General features: G+C 37.2%; 1 protein-coding gene across 1 annotated transcript; it reads left to right on the top strand.

Moving 5' to 3' along the window:
* The first annotated feature begins 2,656 nt into the window (after window positions 1-2,656).
* On the top strand, window positions 2,657-19,530 carry SARAF (store-operated calcium entry associated regulatory factor). Its single transcript, XM_073219069.1, has 6 exons — window positions 2,657-2,968; window positions 9,956-10,134; window positions 13,112-13,529; window positions 15,309-15,438; window positions 16,097-16,233; window positions 18,699-19,530. Exons 1-6 carry the CDS (start codon window positions 2,848-2,850, stop codon window positions 18,722-18,724), a joined length of 1,011 nt encoding a protein of 336 aa, XP_073075170.1. The 5' UTR covers window positions 2,657-2,847; the 3' UTR covers window positions 18,725-19,530.
* The last annotated feature ends 888 nt before the right edge of the window (window positions 19,531-20,418 follow it).

The raw sequence follows: 20,418 nt of genomic DNA on the forward strand, positions 1-20,418 counted from the left end.
TTAATATCTTAGTATGTTTCTAAAGGGACTCTTAAAAATAACATAACCATACTACATTTATCACACCTAAAATATAATTCTTTAATATCATTATATATCTAGTCAGTGTTCACATTTCCAATTGTCTCATTAATGTCATTTATTTTATACCTTGTTTGAATCAGGATCCAAATGAAGTTCATACATTGCTATTGATGTGTCAGTGCTGTTTTAAGAAACTGTCTCTTACCATCTGTCTCTTATCATCTATCATCATTGATCTCAGCTCAAATGGTACTTCTCAGAACCTTTCCTAAATATACTATTTGTAACACCACTACATATCAGTCTGCTTTTTTCCTTACAGATACTTATTATTTATCTGAATTATATTTGTTGACTGTCGCTCCCACTAAACATTAGCTAGTACCACCTTTTTCATTTTGTTCACCACTGTCTAGAACTATACTTGGCAAATGGGATCTCAACAGAAGTTCTCTTGTTAAGGTACTTAGTTGTGTCTACACTGCAAAATCCAAAGGTCACTTTTTGATTCAACCTTTCAGCAGTGGACACTGTTGATCATTGTTTCTCTCAACTACCATATCACTATTCTCCTGGATTTTCCAGTACCTCATCAGAGGTTACTTTTCACTCTTTTGAGGATCTTCTGCTCAAGGTTCAAATAATAGTGCTGTTCTTTTAGTTAGGCCCTAGGTCTCCTTCTTTGCCATTATCTTAATTCTCTCCATATGCATTGTACCTCTTCCTGTAGTGTTAAATACCATCCTCATTTTTTTTAATTTTGGTATCATTAATATACAATTATATGAACAACATTGTGGTTACTAGATTCCCCCCATTATCAAGTCCCCACCACATACCCCATTACAGTCACTGTCCATCAGTGTAGTAAGATACTACAGAGTCACACTTGTCTCCTCTATGCTATACTGCTTTCCTCGTGCCGCCCCTTACATTATGTGTGCTAATCGTAATGCCCCTTATTCCCCTTCTCCTTCCCTTCCCACCCACCCCACTCCCCAAGTCCCTTTCCATTTGGCATCTGTTAGTTCATTCTTGGGTTCTGTGAGTCTGCCGCTGTTTTGTTCCTTCAGTTTTTGCTTTGTTCTTATGCTCCACAGTTGAGTGAAATCATCTGATACTTGTCTTTCTCTGTCTGACTTATTTCACTGAGCATAATACCCTCTAGCTCCATCCATGTTGTTGCAAATGGTAGGATTTGTTTTCTTCTTATGGCTGAATAATACTCCATTGCGTATATGTACCACATCTTCTTTATCCATTCATCTACTGATGGACACTTAGGTTGCTTCCATTTCTTGGCTATGGTAAATAGTGCTGCGATAAACATAGGGGTGCATAAGTCTTTTTCAAACTGGGAAACTGCATTCTTAGGGTAAATTCTTAGGAGTGGAATTCCTGGACCATCTTCATTTTGATAATGTAACTACCACATTTATCTTTTTTGCATATTCAAGTGTCATTTGACATGTCTCCCTGGATGCTTCATTGTCATCTCAAACTTAACATGTTGAGAAGAGAATTCTTTAATACCTTTATTACAGTCCTGCTCAGCCCCACTCCAAGTCCCCACTGTTCTGCCTCCTCTTGTTCCATCTTCCCCTAATTGACTTTGCTTCAGTTATTCTGGTCATGTTTGCCTTTCCCACTCTCTGAATTTTATTTTTTCATTACTGTGTCCCCAGTGCCTAGAACAGTGCCTGGTAGGTACTGTTATATACTGGTGGGTGCTCAGTGTATGAAGGTATTGGTTGAATTAATGAATGACTTTTCATAAAAAAACAAAGCTAGGGCTTTTGTGTCCATTTTCCCCAAGCTGTGAACGCTCTTCCGGTGATCTCTGCTTGGCTGGCTCTTTCTCATCATTCAGGCTTCACTCTTCAAAGCACTTCCTCAGCAAGGCCCTCCCTGAAGTTGCCTCCAGACTCTGTTGTATCACCTTGTTTTATTTTCATCATTAATTTCATAATTACCTATTATCAGTTGATTAATTTATTATTTGATGTTGTTTGTACCATTCCACTTCTACGTAAGCTGGCACAGGGACCTTGTCTGTGTCCTCCATGCCGAAAACAGCCACATATTAAGCATTCAACCTATATTTGTTGAATAAATTAATGAATGAGAAAAATCAGGCCTGGCAGACCTCAAAGAATGCCGGTGCACTGTTAGAACTGTTTCCTCTGACTGGTTCTTCACTTAGGTAGTAGTTTCTCCTTCAGATATTTTGTAACTTCTTACTTCTTCTACTTATAAGGAAATACGTAAAGACTGAGCTTCTGAAACCGGATAGTACATTTCCATACTGCCTTTCGCGATAATGTCTGGATTTAGCAAACAGTAATAGAACATGAATCATGTACCAGAAGCTATGCTAAGTGCTGAAGACATAAAGCTGAATTAGGCACAGTAATTTCCCTCGCGTGGGTTACTGAGGTTCTGGAAATGCAGTACTTGACTACACTTCGATTTCCTCTGCGACGGTGTCAATCTCCCCAACCGCTGCAATTTTGCGTTGCAATTTAACGAGCCCCGCGCCAGAGGCAGCAGGGCGGGGTTCTGCCCTAGGCCCCGCCCACATCATTGCATCCGCCCTTGGCTCCTCCCTCGACGGCGGCGCCTCGCCCCTGGGGCTCCGCCCGCAGCGCCCACTTCTGTTCCTACAGGCACCGCAGCGGCAGTGACGTGAGGTCGGCGCCCCGACCTTCGCTGCGGCAGCGGCTCGCCGACGAACCCCATCCGCTGCCGGTGGTGCCGGCTGCCTGCGGTCTGCCTGCAGACTTCTGCAGTCTGGGTTCCGGCCTGCGAGCGCCTGGCAGCTGCATGGCATCTTCACCCAGCGCGATGGCCGCGGCCCGCGGGCGGAAAGCGGCTGGACGCTGCTCTATGCCCAGCCTACTGCTTCTGCTGGTCGTGGGCCCTGCCCTGGGCTGGAGCGACCCTGGTAAGTACCGTGCTCATCAGCCTCTTCCGGCCGCCTGCAGCCCGGCGGGCGACCATTTCCGTTCGCTGTCCCTTGAGCCCCTCTACCCTAATTTCTCATTTCCATTCTCTTCCCTATGCCTCTGCGCCCTTGCCTGCTTCTCTGATCTTCCCAGACGTCTTACGGGACGAGTGGGCCCTGTCGGGGAGTGGGCGGGACGACCCCTCTTCTTAACGTCCCTTTTCTCCATTCTCTAGACTCCCAAAATCTGTCCACCTTCTGCTTTCTTGGGCTACGGCCTTCATCCCTGAGTTTGACCGTTTCGAAAGCTCGACCCTCACCTGGGCATCTTGCTTTGTTGTCATGACTCTCTGATGTCATCGTCGCTGACTATTGTCACGAATGCCTGTTGCTATGGCTGGAAGTTGCCATGGCACCGGCAGTCTCTGAGGCACAGTTGATAGGGCTGCTAACCTTGTAGGCAGGTTATGCAAATCATAGACTATACTATTTATGTGAGCAAGACGCATGCTTCGTATTCTGACCTTCACAGTGAAGTACATTGCCATATGTCAGCTTTTCCCATTGTTTTTCACCGAACAGTAAAATAAAAAATTTTTTTTTAAATTGACATATACTTGACATACATTATTAGTTTCAGGTGTACTACATAGGACATTAATATACATTTATATACAAAATGCTCACGACAGTAAGTGGTTACCATCTGTCGCCATGCGAAGTTATTACAGCATTGTTGACTGTATTCCCTATGCTGTACTTTACATACCGTGACTTATTTATTTTAAAACTGGAAGCTTGTGCCTCTTGATCCCCTTCACCTATTTTATCAATCTCCCTAAACCCTCCCCTCTGGCAATCTCCAGTTCTTTGTATTTATGAGTCTGTTTCTGTTTTGTTTTGTTTTGTTTTTTAGATGCCACATATAAGTGAAATCATATGGTATTTGTCTTTCTCTGACGTACCCTCCAGGTTCATCCAAGTTGTCACAAATGGCAAGATTTCATTTTTTTTAATCGCAGGAATAATATTTCATCACATATATATATGTATATATATATATATACACCACATCTTCTTTATTCATTCATCTATCATTGGACACTTAGGTAGTTTTCATATCTTGGCTATTGTAAATAATGCTGCAGTAAGCATAGAAGTGCATAGATGTTTTTGAATTAGTGTTTTCATTTTGAGTAAATACCCAGAAGTGGAATTGCTGGATTGTATGGTAGTTCTGTTTTTCATTTTTGAGGAAAAACCTCCAAAATATTTTCCATAGTGGCCGCACCGATTTATATTCCCTCAACAGTACATAGGCGGTTCCCTTTTCTTTGCATTCGCACCTTCGTTTGTGATTTCTTACCTTTTTTATTCTAGCCATTCTAATGGGAATGAAGTGCTCTCTCATTGTGCTTTTGATTTGCATTTCCTGACATTGAGCATCTTTTCATGTATCTATAGATTATCGGTACATCTACTCTACATTAGAATTCAAAAAATATTTTCATCTTTTTTTGTGGTGGTACATGATAAGTGATTTCTAGGGAAAAGATTCTTTTGTGTCACTGTTACTAGCATTGTCTAAAGAATTTATGAGATCAATAATATTCTATGTAGCTTAAATATGTACATCTCTATACACACATACATATACATATAGATTCCCATTTAATAAATGAGGCACGGTGTTAAATTGGAATTATGTAAGAAATGACTTTTCAACAATTAAAACTTCAGTTTTGGTTTGGGGAGTAAAGATTTTGAGGCATTAAAAGTGTACCTTGTGAGTTGGTGATAGGAAATGATAGGAAATGCCTCTGTTTTTGAACTTAAGCAACAGATTTATTTCTCTAATTTTGTATTTTATTCCTAAGTGCTCAAATGAGAGAGAAGATGCTGTTTGCAAGTACTTGACTTTGAGTAACCCATTTCACATGGATGTTTTATTACTAATAAATAAAAGGCCAAGTTGGATGTTTTATTACTAGTAAATAAAAAGCCAAGTTATATTTAAATGTAAAAATACATTTTACTTATGTATTCCTAGAAAGTTGTATGTAAATAGGAGACTTTGATCAGAATTTTAATTTAAAAATTGGAGTGAAACATTAATTAGTTGAACCCTCAGTCAATTCTCAAATAAAAAAAAGGAAGTTTATGGATCAAGAGTCAGGGGAATTAAAAGAAAAAAGGAACCAAACAGTGAACTGCTTCCTGGTAGCTCTTAAGTCTACCTACTCTATAACAAACTGTTCTGGAATAAAACACCAAAATATTTTGCAGAGTAAATGCAATTGATTTTTATAAATTCTATTTTACCTTAAATTTACTTCAAGGTACTGTTTTATGAAGGTATTTTATTGGGTTAACTTTTATCAAGTTCTTTGGTAAAGCAATAGACACTCCTTAATCTGTCTTTTGTTTGACATTGGATGAACTTAACATTGGCGACAGCTAACATAAGGCAATAATTTGGAAAAAAATTGTACCAGTACTAAAGAGATTTACCTAAGATTTTTCAAAATTCTTTATTGAATTACTTCATATTTAAGTCACTCCTTTGGGTTTTGGCAGTATAGCAGTGAACAAAACAGAGCATCTTACCCCCAAGGCGTTTTAATCTCTTGTGGAGAAATAGACAATAAACAGAACAGGTAAATAGCTTGTTATATCATGAAAACTGGTGTGGACAACAGTAAAACAGTGATAGGAGGCCAGGGTGTGCTGGAGGAAGTGGAGACTTTCAAAATATACATTGATCAGGGAAGAAGTCACTGTTAAGGTGACATTTGATCAGAAACCTGAAGGGAGAGGAGGCTTAAATGACCTGCTACGATTTGTATTTTAAAGGCCCATTCTGTCCACTCTGTGGAAAACAGACAGTAGGGGGGCTGGAGGAAACTGGGAGGTCAGTAAAGAGGCTGTACATAAATTCCAAGAGTGGTGACGGTTTGGGCAAGGGGAGAAGCAGTCATACTGGGGAGAGTGGCTGGACTCACCTATTTTTAAGGAGCTGACATGATATTCTGGTGAATTAAGTGTAGGCTTAAGAGAAGGAGAGAAGACAAAGATGACTCTAAGGTTTTTGGCCTAAGTTTGGAGTTACCATTTCCTGAGATGTGGCAGACTATGGAAGAATCAGGTTTGGGGAGCTGGGTTTTGTTTACCTTAAGTTTGAGACTTGCAAGTGGATTTGATTTATGAGTCTGGACTCCGTGTGACCTTTGACTGTTGTAATTGGTTGAGTGTGGATAGGAGCATTTTGTTTAGTCCTTGTTTTAGTACAGGCTGCTATGACAAAATACCCTAGACTGAGTGGCTTCTATGTCTCACATTCTGGAGGCTGGAAAGTCCAAGGTTAGGCTGCCAGCATATTTGGTGTCTGGTGAGAGCCCACTTCCTGGTTTGCAGATGGCTGTCTTCTTTTGTTCTCACATGACAGAGAAAGGGCTCTGGTCTCTTCCTCTTCTTATAAGAGCATTGATCCCATCGTGGGGACTCCATCCTCAAGACCTCATCCAAAACTAATCGCTTCCCAAAGGCCTGCCTCCAAATCCTATCGTTTGGGGATTAGGGCTTCAAAACAGGAATTTTGCAGGACACAAAACATAGTGACCTTTAGGACCTCTAGGGAACAGAGAAGCTGTAGGGTTAACATAATGACACCCTAAGTGGTTATAGCTCCTACACATTTTCAGAAATATTTATTGTACTCAATCACCTAATATATGTCAAGTACTCTACTAGATAATCTTAGGAAATCATATCTAAACTTCACAACCAATTATAGGTTTAATATTATCTTAATTTTACAGATGAAGAAACTTCTATATAGGTAAGTAAGTTGGCGAAAGTCATACATAGAGCAAGTTAGTGATGGGAATTCAGTTCAGGATTCTTTGTGTTATCTCAGTCCTGCTTCAGTAAATTTGTTATTTAGCTGAATAATACCTTCCAACTTTTTAAACCATTGAACATTTTCATTGTTACAGTTTTTGTATGTATGAGGTCATAGTTTGGGTTTCATATATAGCATATTTTATTTTAATAAAGTTCTTGAAAATTTTTAATCTTTAGCCCATGTAGAATTAACTTTTTATATAGCTTTAGGCAGATTTTCTTCTATTGCTGTAGTCATTTATGACAGTGTCATTTATTAAAGAAGGTGTACTTTTCCCACTAAGGTAAAAAGCTTACTTTATATTGTATTTGATTACTATATATATTTGGATTTATTTCTAGACTTGTTCTACAATTCCTTGTCTATTTCTGTTGTAATTCCATACTATTTTGATTATAGGCATTTTATATTAAGTTTTATTTTCTGGTAAAGCATTTCTCAAAAAATTTGTGGCTATTTATAGACATTAATTTTTTCCATAGGACCTTTAAAGTAATTCTTTCCAGTTCCAAAGAAAACCAACTGGGTTCCTGGTCGGAAGTGCATTCAGCTTATTTAGGTCCTTTTATATGTGTATATTTTTTCTTATATGGATAGCATATTGACCTTGAATTTATTTCAGGATACTCTATGTATATTTGTAGTTTGTCACTAATTCGAGATAGGCTTTCCATTTTCATTTCTAATTGGATATTATAGGCATAGAAAAGGCTTGTCGACTTTTGGTAATTGATAAATTACCCAGCTGTTTTACCAAATTCTCTCATTATAATAGGGTTGTCTTTTGGGAAGTTCTTTTGGATGATGTAGGTCCAGAAACTCTAAATAAAATGTTTTTTCTTCTACTGTTTATACCAAGTGTGACAGATGCTATAGTTATTCTCTACCTTCTGTGTCTACTTCCATGTAAATACTGGAAAAGCCAAAATTCATTTTACTAGAATCCGTTGATGATAAGTCATTTTAGTCAGTCTGTTGGAGGGATTCTGGGGAAGGTACTTTAAATATTGATGGAAAGCTTTCAGTCTTTTTTTCTTTGTTTTCTTTCAGCCCTCTTTTTAATGTTGAAATATTTTAATGTAAATTACCGTATCATGACAGGCCACCACTAAATCCTTCAGTATTCCTCTGCACCCCCTTTTTTTAAAAAAAGAACTTTTCCCCACAGGGTAAAAATAACATTACATCTAACAAAAATTGATTCTAATTTCTTAATATCAACTAATTACCCACTTCATAGTCAGATATTACAACTGTCCCTAAAATGTATAAACAAGTTTGTTCAAATTGCATCTGATTGTAGTATCTCTTAAGTCTTTTTAAATGTAGAACAGTCCTTTTCTTTATGTTCTTGCCTTGCTGAAGGGGTTTTAAAATGATGGTTTTTTTAGCTGTCATTTCTTCTACACTTATTAGCTGGCATTCTTCAGTAAAGTTGAGAATTCCCTTATCAACTGAGGCTGTTTTAGATTATATAGTTGCTGCTGGCAAGTCAGAATACACATTTAACCTTGAATCTTTAATTGCCAATTTTCAAAGTAAGGTAATTTGTAGCCACTTTAGTGACAAATGAGTTCTTGGCTTTCTCTTTGAGCATTATTGTGGATTCTTGGATTTCCGTAGATTTGATCAACCATAGTCATTATCTTGCTGGATAGTCTTTTGCTTTTGATGTCTTAAGACCTTTCCCATACCAGATCATAAATATATTTCTGTTGTGCTTTCTTCCAGTATTTTTAATTTATTGTAAATCTTATGTAATTTTTTAGCCATCACAGGTTAATTTTTGTGCATGGTATACATAATGATCAATTTTTCTAATCCTATGCCAATACTAAACTGTTTATACTCTTATAGATTTAGTTATATGTTTTAATATTTGTAGCCTAAATTTCCTTTCTTTGTTACTGGGTTTCAGTCATCTTTTTATTATTGTTTCATACATTATTACATTATTTTATGTTGTTATAGTTCTAGTTTTATTGCATCTTGGTTAGAGATTGATAAGTTTGGGAACTATAGATGCAAGAGGTGTTGGGATTCTTTTAACACTGCAAGAATGCACACCAGTTGGAGGGTGATATGGATGTTGAGTGAACCAGTCCACAGTATCTCCCACTATAGTCCAAGGGTGAGAAATAGGGAAACTATTCATTTTCCAGTAACACTTTAAAGTGCATGTATAAATACCAGATGTAGTGTCCTTGTTTTGACTTGTTTTTAAACTTCCTCATCAATGTGATTTTTCATTTTTGAAATAGTTTAAATATCTTTAATTTTTTAAATTGTGAAATATTTTAAATACTTAAATACAGAAGTACACAATGAACACCCATATACTCACTTCCCAGTTTTATTGAATCTATATTTTACCATACTTGCAGCAAGTCCCCTGCCCCCGCCAAGTAAGAAAACATTAGGGATAGAGCTAAAGTCTCTTCTCTCCTCAGAGATACTCATTTGAATTTGGTATTTAATCATTCTCTTAATCGTTTTCATAGTATTCTTGTATACATTAAAATATGTAGTATTATTTTAGTGGTTTTCAAGATTTATGTGAAGTTACCATAATATTCTTCAAATTGTATTTTACTTAAAATCTTTTTACTATCTCTAGTCTGATACCTGAGTTCTAGTTCACTCATTTTAACTCCTGTAGAATATACATATATATATATCTCCCCCTGTATGAATAGGACAAATTAATCCATTCATGTATTGACAGACATTTAAGTCATTAAATGTGCTTCAGGAACATTTGTGTATATTTTTTTGCCATTTTAATTAACCATTGATGTTGTCATTGAATAGTACAGGGTTTCAGGTTAATGAACTTTTGTTCTGATTTTGCAAAAATTATGTAGAACTTGTGAGCCAGAAGCAGTTAGGGAGGCCTGCAACCTGCCATGAAAGGTAGCTGTAAAGGTGTAGCCATCTGAATTTTGTGCAACAGCTTTGGAAAACTATTTCATATTCTCTTTCTCTCAGAGGGGGATAAAGACACTTTTGCAAGTATTTCCTATGGCAGAAGTTTTATTAGGATCAATCTTTCTGTGTACTCATCTGTGTCCTTACTATTTCAGACAGAATACTGTTGCGGGATGTAAAAGCTTTCACCCTCCACCATGACCGCTATACCACCTCCCGCAGGCTGCATCCAGTCCCACAGTTGAAATGCGTTGGAGGCACAGCGGGATGTGATTCTTACACCCCCAGCGTCGTACAATGTCAGAATAAAGGCTGGGATGGTTATGATGTACAGGTAATATTCATTACACTAATGGCAGTCTAACTGGCATTTTTATTCAGTACTGTGTGTATTGGGACAGTCATATTTTTGGAAGCACGTATGACAAATGTCAGGTTAACCTGTAATTTACAAATAGAAGTCAGTCATTCATTTCCAAGTCCATCCTCCAAAAGAAATGAGCTGGTTTTAGAATATTTCTGGAAATACTCAAAGTAACTTTTGTACCATAACTTCTTATAAGACATTAGTAAATTTTCAGCGCTTTATATACTGGGAGCTTGGGGGTAGGGAATCTCTTCTGTTTGTCACTTTCCTCTCATTCAAGAATATCAACCTGCTCTTAAGAAGTATTGTTAAGAAGACCAATAAAATTGTAGATTATTAACATTGGGGTACATAATAAAAGTATTTCAGTGGGCTTTATTTGACTTCAGGACCCTAGTGTTTTGTACTTAAGGAATGACATTTCCTTCAACTTCCAGAATTTAATATGCTTTAGAAATGGAATAGATTTTATTAAGTGAATTCAGTTTAAATCACTACTAATATATTTCTACTTTGTATTCTACCTGCTTTCAAAAAAGGATTTCAGATGGCTGGTCATTAGGCAAGGAAGTTGTGTTGATGATTTCTCCTTCTATCAGAATATTATTTCATAAACCTCTGTGCATGGTCTATGCAAGAGAGAGAGTTCAGAGCTACTGGGTGATAGTTATTTCACATTTTCCCTCAGTATTGTCTCACCGGGTGAAAGCAGAAGTCCCACTCCCATTTTACTTTTAAATGACTTCTACAGTTTTGGTGGAAAAAAAGATTAATGGTGAAGTCATTCATTAAACATATATTAGATTTATAGTATACACAAATGAATTAAGATGGAGTCCCAATCTTCAAGAAACTCTCTTCCCAGTAGAAGAGATAAGACAAGCCTTCAAATTACATGTAGGTGCCAGCAAAGTGTTATAAAGTCATGTCCAGTTGAGGGAGCACGGGGAGACTTAAAGAAGAAGGAACATACTATGTTAGGAAGCAAGGATTTTTAGAGCTGAAGAGAGAAGGGAATAGCATGAGCAAAGAAGTATAGTAGCTACTATATATGGACTTATGTTTAATAGCAGGAGAGAGCCTCTTCCAATTCCAAGAGCTTAAATATAATAATTAGAAGCTACTTTTAATGTATTTGACTAAGGAATTGATAATTAACTTGAAATACCAATAAGGATTTATCTTGTTTTATATACATAAATCAGCAAGCTTAAATCTTCCTCCAAATAAATTATTAAAAAATAGAAAATAGTGTAGCAATAACAACAAAATAGCAAAACTGTGTATTATCCAAATTAAAATTTTTGGATTTCAAAGGACACCATCAAAGTGATGATAATCCTCTTGGAGAAAGCTTTTGCAAATCACATATCTGATAGGGGACTTGTATCTAGAATATATAAAGGACTATTACAACTCAACAAGAAGGTAAATAACCAAATTAAAAAATGGAAAAAATGTCTGACTAGACATTTCTCCAAAGAAGATACAAAAATGACCAATACACACATGAAAAATGTCCAGCATCATTAGCTATCAAGGAAATAAAGTCAAAACCACAATAAGACATCCATTCCCATCCAGTAGGATGGCTAAAATAAAAAAGAGGATGATAACAAATGTTGGTAAGGATGTGGAGATACTTTCATACATTGCTGTTAGGAATGTGAAATGGTACAATTTGGAAAACTGTTTGGCAGTTCCTCAAAAGGTTTAACACTGAATTACCAGCTATATGTAATTGTAATAACAGCATTAGTCATAATAGCTGAAAAACCCAAATGTCCATCATTGATGGCTGAATAGCCAAAATGTGATAGATCCACACAATGGAATATTATTCAGCTATATAAAGGGATGAAGAATTGATACATGCTACAACATGCATGAACCTTGAAAACATGCTTAGTGGAAGAAGCCAGTTGCATAAGATCACATATTGTATGATTCCATTTATACGAAATACCCAGAATGGGGAAACCATAGACAGACTGGTGGTTGCCTAAGACTGGGAGATTTGGGTGGAATAGGAGATGATGACTGCTAATGGATTTGAGATCTCTTTTTGGGGTAATGTGAATATTTTAAAATTGATGGTGGTGATGGTTGCACAACTCTGAATACTAAAAATGGTTGAAATGAGTGAATATATGAATGTGAATTTCTATCTCAATAGAACTACTATAAAAATATAAAACAGCATATCCGAAGTTTGAGAGAGGAAGATAATTTGTCCCTTACAGAAAGGCAATAGAACCAATCACATCTATTTTAGCTCATGTCTTAACTTTAAATGTTGTTAAAGAAGTGTATTAGCTATTAAGCTCAAAATACAGTTACAGAATTTAAGCTAAACTTGGGCTTTTTTTAAGGTGGAAATTTTTGAGGCTAGCATGAATTCTTCTAGTATTTTTATAAATATTCTCTAATATAAGAGAATTACTTATTGGATTGGACCCTGGGTATAAAAAGTTTTTTGCAGAAGGTTATATACTGTATCTGATGCTATATGTAGTTACCAGATCTTCATATATGATGCTGCGTTTTAGCCTTAACATTTTTAAAAACCTCTATTTTTAAAGAAAGCATCTTGAAAACAGTGGTAGAAAGTTGATATTTAAACAATTTGCTTTAAGTGTACAAATTATGGGACACTTAATATGTTCAAAACAATTCCTTACATGTATAAATGAACACTCATGCACCCAGCTTAAGAAGTATTTTAAGAAGTAGCTTAAGAAGTAGAATATTAACATCACCAATATTTTTGAAGCCCCTAGTTTGCCCTCCCTCCCCCACAGAAATACTCATTGTCCTGAATTTTGTTTGCTACTCGCTTACTTCATTTTGCAGTTTTATGAGAGCCCTATAGCTCAAATAGTGTATGTTAAATGAAAAAAAAATCTTCCAGTTGTAAGAAGTTATTTCTACTTTTTTTTCACAGTGGGAATGTAAGACCGATTTAGATATTGCATACAAATTTGGAAAAACTGTGGTGAGCTGTGAAGGCTATGAATCCTCTGAAGACCCGTATGTACTAAGAGGCTCCTGTGGCTTGGAGTATAACTTAGATTACACAGAAATTGGCCTGAAGAAATTGAGAGAGTCTGGAAAACACCACGGTTTTAGCTCTTTCTCCAATTATTATAACAAGCTGCACTCCCCAGATTCCAGTGGCATGAGTGGACTGGTTATCATCGTGGTGCTACTTGCTGTTGCCTTTGGAGTTTATAAGTTGTTCCTTAGTGATGGTCAAGATTCTCCTCCACCATATTCTGAGTATCCTCCATATGCCCATGGTTACCAGAGGTTCTCCAGCTCAGCAGGATCCCCTCCCCCAGGCTTTAAGTCTGAGTTCACAGGTATGTTTTCCCCAAGGCAAATGGCCATAAGGAGGGTAGATGTGAGGTCATGAATCCTGGCCTGGTTTCTGAAAGAGAAAATGGTTGCGTTGGGAAACCAAAACAGATTTGACTTCTCATTTTATTTTTTACTTTCAACTTCTTTTGCCTCTTCTGTTCCACCATAAGGATAATTGTGATTACTCTTTTAAGGATGCAGGATTAAATTGTAAATCATCTCAGTCAGAAAACTTTAACTCTTACCTCACATGATACACAAACATTTATTCATTAAGTATTGCAGATCTCAACATAAAAGTTACCAGAAGAAACGATAAGGAAATATTTGTCATGACAAATAGGCAAAAATTTCTTAGACACAGAAAGTACCAGCCATAAAAGAAAAGATGGATAAATCTGACTTTAAGTTAACAATGTCTAGTCACCAAAAGACAACATTGAGAGAGTGAAAAGGCAAGCCATGAACTGGGAGTAATATTTGTAAAATATATTTCCTATAAAGGACTCCCACAAATCCAAGGAAAGACACCACAGTTTAAAAAAGAACAAGGACTTGAACAACCACTTTATAATAACAGGCACTATCCAGATGTCCAATGAAAATATGAAAAGGTGATGAGCTTTAGTCTTCAGGAAGATGCAGATTAAATGCTACACTGAGTTTATGTAACTGTCATAATGGCTCACATTAAAAAGCTGTACCAAGTAAGATGGCAAGGACGTAGTCAATGAGAACTTACTGGTAGGATTTGAAAATGGTAAAACATTTTGCAAAATGGTCAGTACTTACTAAAAAGTAAGCATGCCTACTATGTGACCCAGCAATTCCATACCTAAGAGAAAGCATGCATATATGCACAAAAAGACATGAAGTAGAATATTCACATCAATTTCATTCACCACAGCCAAAAACTAAGAACACAATGGCCATAAATATTAAAATGAGACACATTATAATTTTTTTCACAGGATGGAATACTACACATCAGTTAAAAAAACAGAAACTGACAGATGCAGTAGTGGGTGTTGACTCTCGTAGATGTAATGGTGTGCCAGACATAAAAGAGTACCTACTGTATGATTCTATTTCTAAGTCAAGACTGGGTAGAACTAAAGCTTGGTGAAAAGTCAGAGTAACCTTACCTCTGGCGTGGGTGGGTGTCTGTTGGGAATGGTCATGAGGGAGCCTTCTGGGGGTATCCCAGAAGAAATGTCTTATTGATGTGGGTAGTGGTTACATGCGTGGGTACATATGTAAAAATTTATTACACTGTACACATAACATAAGATCAGTGTACTAATGCCTATTACATATCATTTTTTAAAAAACTTTCTCTGAGCTGAAGACACTTTTTTGGTGCTTTTAAGTCCTGACTTCCCAACTATTATCTGGCTACCTCCACTTGGATTCCTCCATTAGACACTCAAGTATTGCTATCACCTGAAGCTTTTAGAGATGTTAACAGTACAGAGAGAAAGCAGCTGACAAGCAGGATTGTCATCCAGTGGTTGATCTTGAGCAGGACAAATGTGGCTTTATTGGGATCCTCTATCCCCCCTTCCCCAAACACATCCCTCTTTTTCACGTCTGTGCGAAGGGTGCCCCAGTTGTAAACCAGTATTTTTTTTAATACACTTTTTGAGTACACCTTGTTTATAAGTTTGGTCTTGAGTATTATTAATAAACAGTATAAATGAAATCACTGCAAGGTTATCTTTGGTTTTGTAGGCTATGTTTTGTTTAAGTGAGGATACCTTATAAATCCTTTTTATTTCTAGGACCACATGGTGCAACTTCTGGTTTTGGCAGTGCTTTCACAGGACAACAAGGATATGAAAATTCAGGACCAGGGTTCTGGACTGGCTTGGGAACTGGAGGACTATTAGGATATTTGTTTGGCAGCAATAGGTAGGCTTTCATTTATCTCATTTGCTTTTTAATTCAACATTTCTTTAGAGGCTTCTTTGTTTTGCTCATAATTTGACTAGATTTGGTGATTTGGCTTTGTTAAGGAAAATAAATTATGTTGACATTACCCTATTAAATCATTCTCTGGGGATGGGGAAGGTACAGTGTATGTGCTTGGATCAATATTGTACATTATTTTCTTTCATTCTGTTTCTTCTTCCTATGTCATCCTAACATATTATGAGGTAAGAAAAAGACTGTATACTTGACATCTGAGAAGATGAGGTGGGAAAGAACACATTTGGGGACCATTAGCAATCCGGTTTGGTAGGAGAATGATAGAAGCAAGGCTGGAAAGAGCTTGGAGCCAGATGTTATAATGTCTTCAGTATTATTGGCATTTTAGCTTCAGATTTTATTTGAGTGCTAATTCAGAAAAAAGAGCCTTTTCTCCCTATTACTTTCTTCCCCCTTGGCAATGACTATAACAATACCAGAAATATAAAATAATATTTGTTTTATGTTAATCCCAGTATACCAGAACTTTGAGGAAAAAAACACTTTTAAAGACTTTTTTTCCTGCTAGTTTAGGAATAGGAAGGTATTTAACAAGTAAAATCACAAGAAAAATGCCTGACATACTTTTTATGTTTAACAGAGCAGCCACACCCTTCTCAGACTGTCCGCCCTCCTACTCCAGCACATGGACTAGCCGTGCCTATTCACCACTTCATGGAGGCTCTGGTAGCTCTTCGGCATATTCAGGCCCAGAGACAAGAACCAGAACAGCATCAGGTAAGAATAAAATATACAAGTTCCTGTTAAGTATGTATGAGTTAAGTGCTGAAATAGTGTTAGAACTTAATGATGATTAACTGATGGGTGTAAAGCAAATTATGCTAAGTGAGATGAGTCAGACAGAAAAAGACAAATACTGTATGGCTTCATTTATATATGGAATCTATAAAACAAAACAGAACAATAAACAAAGCGAAAGAGAAGCAGACTCATAAAATACAGAGAACAAACTGGTGGTTGCAGAGGAGACAGGGGTGGGGAGATGGACAAAATAGCTGAAGGGGATTAAGTGGTGTAATGTTTCAGTTATAAAATACAGTAAATAAGACAGGGAGGTAATGTATAACATAGGGAATGTAGACACAATAAGATCATATAACAGCTTTGTATGGTGTCAAATGTTAACTGGACTTACTGTGGTCACCATTTCCTAAAGTATATAAATATGAAATCACTATGTTAAACACCTGGAACTAGTACAATATTGAATGTCAATTATTCTTCAATTAAAAAAAAGATAATAGTTATTAAAAAATCACAGTTTTATTTGGTATATCCACCAGAAATAGCACAATTAACTGAAATTAAAATATAATTTAGGTTTATTCTTTCCTTTCACTTCTAAATATTCTTTAAAAATCAAACAGGGATTTGGTTTAGATTCCTACCACTAACCAAGGTTTTAACTTAAACCTTCCTGGAAGTTGGTGTCCACATGTTTAGGTCTGTGATCTCTAGGGATCCATTAAGCTCTAAAATGGAATTTTCTAGGTAGAATTTTAACTGTTAAATTAAGTAACTGATGGAGCCTAAACCATTTACAGCAGTAAATAGAAGTGACATGAGGGAGGGTTACAGACCTTCAACAGTGAGCGTTACTTGGTCACATCCCCCCACCCTGCCACCACACACACACACACACACACACTCACACACACTCTCTCTCTCTCTCACTCACACACACTACCAGACAGGTTACAAAATGAATAAAACTCAATAAAAATGTATTGAGTCACACTTTAAATAATAGTAAAAAATATGATCATAACATTTATTGCATTTGTTAAGAGGAAATTTTGTAAAAAGCAAAGATATAATATGAAAAATAACTATTTGGAGTTAAAACATCCAGCTTATGAGCAGAGAGTGGGAAGCAGTGGGTAATGAGTCAGTGATAGATTGCCATAGATTGGATATGTCTTCTTCCTCAGGGGGAAGTGACTAGAACAATGCTTCAATCTCGAAATCGGCAGAAAAATATATTAAATATGTTTTGAAGTGTAAGAAGGGAATTCTCATAGTGCTGGTGTGAATATAAATTGACATAATCACTTTGAAAAACTGCTAGGCATTACCTACTAACATTGAACATAAGGATACTTAAGACCCAGCAGCTTCACTCTCAGATACAGCAACAGACGTACATACATTGGAACACTGAAGGACAAGACGGGAATGTTCATAGCATCCTCATTCACAGTAGCCTCCAACTGGGAGAAACCCACACCTGTCAGCAGCAGGAAAGTGGACGAATAAATTGAGTTATATTTATATATTGGAATACTGTACAGTAGTGGGTATGAATAAACAGTTGTATGTGGTCATGTGATTGGAGCTACCAAATACAGAGAAAGGAGCCAGACACAAAACAATATATGCTATATGATTACAACATTTGTATTTTATAAATATACATGTTTAAAAACAAGTATAACTAACCTGTGGTGTTAGATGATAAGATAGTGGTTACTTTTTGGAGAATAAATACAGAGATAGTGATTAGTGATTGGGAGGATATATAAAAATAAACTCCATAGGACATAGCATGACAAAAGACTTATTCTAGTGAAAACAAAATGTAAAAAACTGTAAGTGCTGGCTAGAAATGTGTGGAATTTATATGAAGAAAATCATAAAACATTACTAAATAACCAAAAGGAAAACGTGTAGAAAATTGAGGGACTTTCTAGATGGGAACACTTGTCATTTTGTAACCTGTCTGGTAGTGTGTGTGTGTGTGTGTGGTGGCAGGGGGGAGGGGATGTGACTAAGTAACGCTCACCATTGAAGGTCTGTAACCCTCCCCCATGTCACTTCTATTTACTGCTGGAACTGTGAGAGGGGGCAGGGCATGGTTTAGGCTCCATCGGCCTCTCTGTCTTTAGCTTATACTGAGTATTGCCTGTTCCATGTAGGCTGTACCATGGAACACATCTTTAGTTTCTTGACTAAAAAAGTTACTGTGGCAGGTGTGTGTGCATTTAGCAGACTTGATGACGATCTGATGATTTTCGGGAGGCGAAGCCTTTGTCTTGCATGGCCCGGCCCTTGCTCATTCTCTCCTTCCCTCATGTCTCTCTTACTCTTTTTCTAATAGTAAACATGTACTATTGGTATAATTTTATATACAAATTCTAATGCATTTAAAAAAGTGAACATAAATTGTACTCTTTTCATTCTAGCATATGGTGGTACCAGAAGACGATAAAGTAAAAAAGTTGAAGTCAAACATTGGATGCAGTGAAATGATTGGATGCATCAGAGAATTTCTGATTTTTCATCTTTCTTTAAAAAAAAAGTGCTACTTGCTAACAACTAGGGAAAGGGAATATGTGAAAGTTCTGCAGTGTCTTGTCCTCTATAGCTTTTTGTATTCAGTTATTTGAGGCTAAGAGTTGATATATGACAAAATGCTTATGTAGAGAATTTATGTTAACGTAATATGCAGATATGTATTACAATTATTGAAAGTGACAATTACTATGGAAAGCTGAAAATGTATTGTTTAATTTCTAAAACCTGTGATGCCATAAGAAGCATTGAGAATGAAGATTTTATGCCAATAGATAGTGAGTATAAAAATTTCAGTCGTAGGTGGTTTTAGTTAATGAGTCATTACCGCATAGAAGCAATAATAATCTCTTTGGTGTTTGCTGTTCTTCAGACATTTAAACCAAGCTTTGTACTACTAATTATACTTATCTCTGGGGTTTGATCACTCTGAGCTCAGGAGCTGTGAATCCTTCAGTGGTGGGGGAGGTTCTGGTAAATGAGAGTGACCTTTTGTAGGAAAAGGTAGAAAGTAAGTATCTAGAAGGTTGGCGTGAGTGATTGTGTGTGCTGACAAAAATGCTTGAAACCTCCGTGTTCATCACTGAAAGAGGTGAAGTTCAAATGTTTTAACAAAGGTCTTTGTAAAGCAAAACAGTCATTCAGTTCTTTGTGGAATCTCAAATATTGTTGTAGCACTCTGTTCCAATCTTACATTAAAAATGACAGAAAAAACAAAAAGAAGCAGAGGTTTTATTCTCATTCTACCAGCCTGGACCCAAATGGGTGTTACTTTTTCAATCCTTTTTCCCAAAGGAAAAGGGGTTCATGCAGAGGTTCTGTCTCCTTAAACAAGAATTTTCCATTGTGGTCTTCCTTTTGCTGCCAGCCATTTAGTAAATGTTTTCACAAAGTAATGTATGATGGGGAAAAAGATGGTGGCATGAAAAGTGAGGCAGAAACCTCCTCCCAAAACCACATATAACACAAAAATACAGCAAATACAGCTAATCCTGAAAGAGCAACCAGAAGACTGCAGAACAGACTGCCCACATCTGGGGAAAAGAGAAGACCTCACAGAAAAGGATAAAGTAGGAAAGCTGCAATCTGGTAGGACCCAAGCCCTCCCCCCACCCCAGCCCACAAATGGGAGGAAGAGAAATGGAGTGGGGAGGGAATAGAAGTCCAGGACTGCTGGACACCCACCTCCCAGCCCTAGAGATCTGCTTTGGGAACATGAACCCACATTACATGGTGCTCTGGAGATTTAGTGGGGTTAGAGAGCAAAGACAGGCAGAATACTTAGACTGAGATTCCAGATGCTTGTGGAGAACAGGTATGCACAACTGGCCCCCTGGGACAAAAGAAAGGTGGGCACTTTGAAAGACCTCCCAACAGCAGGAGGGGTGCTAAAGGGGAAAAGATTACAAAGAGCTTGTTGCTCAGGAGAAAGGGCAGGGATACAAAATCATCCTGGCACACTCAGCCCAGCAGGTTGGGAACACTCAGGAGCTTCAGATGCTCCATTTGCCTGGCTGGCAATGCAGCTCTGAGGACCCCCACTGCTGTATGCTGCCTGCTGCTCCTTCCTCCTGGCAGGCACTGGACCACTGACCTGCTGCCCCCGCCTTC

The sequence above is a fragment of the Manis javanica genome, chromosome 12, assembly GCF_040802235.1.
Source record: "Manis javanica isolate MJ-LG chromosome 12, MJ_LKY, whole genome shotgun sequence".
Taxonomy (NCBI): domain Eukaryota; kingdom Metazoa; phylum Chordata; class Mammalia; order Pholidota; family Manidae; genus Manis; species Manis javanica.

Coding starts and splice junctions, on each gene's coding strand:
- SARAF (XM_073219069.1), top strand. CDS start 2,848: ATGGCATCTTCACCCAGCGCGATGGCCGCGGCCCGCGGGCGGAAAGCG. Junction 2,969..9,955: donor CCTGGGCTGGAGCGACCCTG/GTAAGTACCGTG, acceptor TTACTATTTCAG/ACAGAATACTGTTGCGGGAT. Junction 15,439..16,096: donor TATTTGTTTGGCAGCAATAG/GTAGGCTTTCAT, acceptor TATGTTTAACAG/AGCAGCCACACCCTTCTCAG.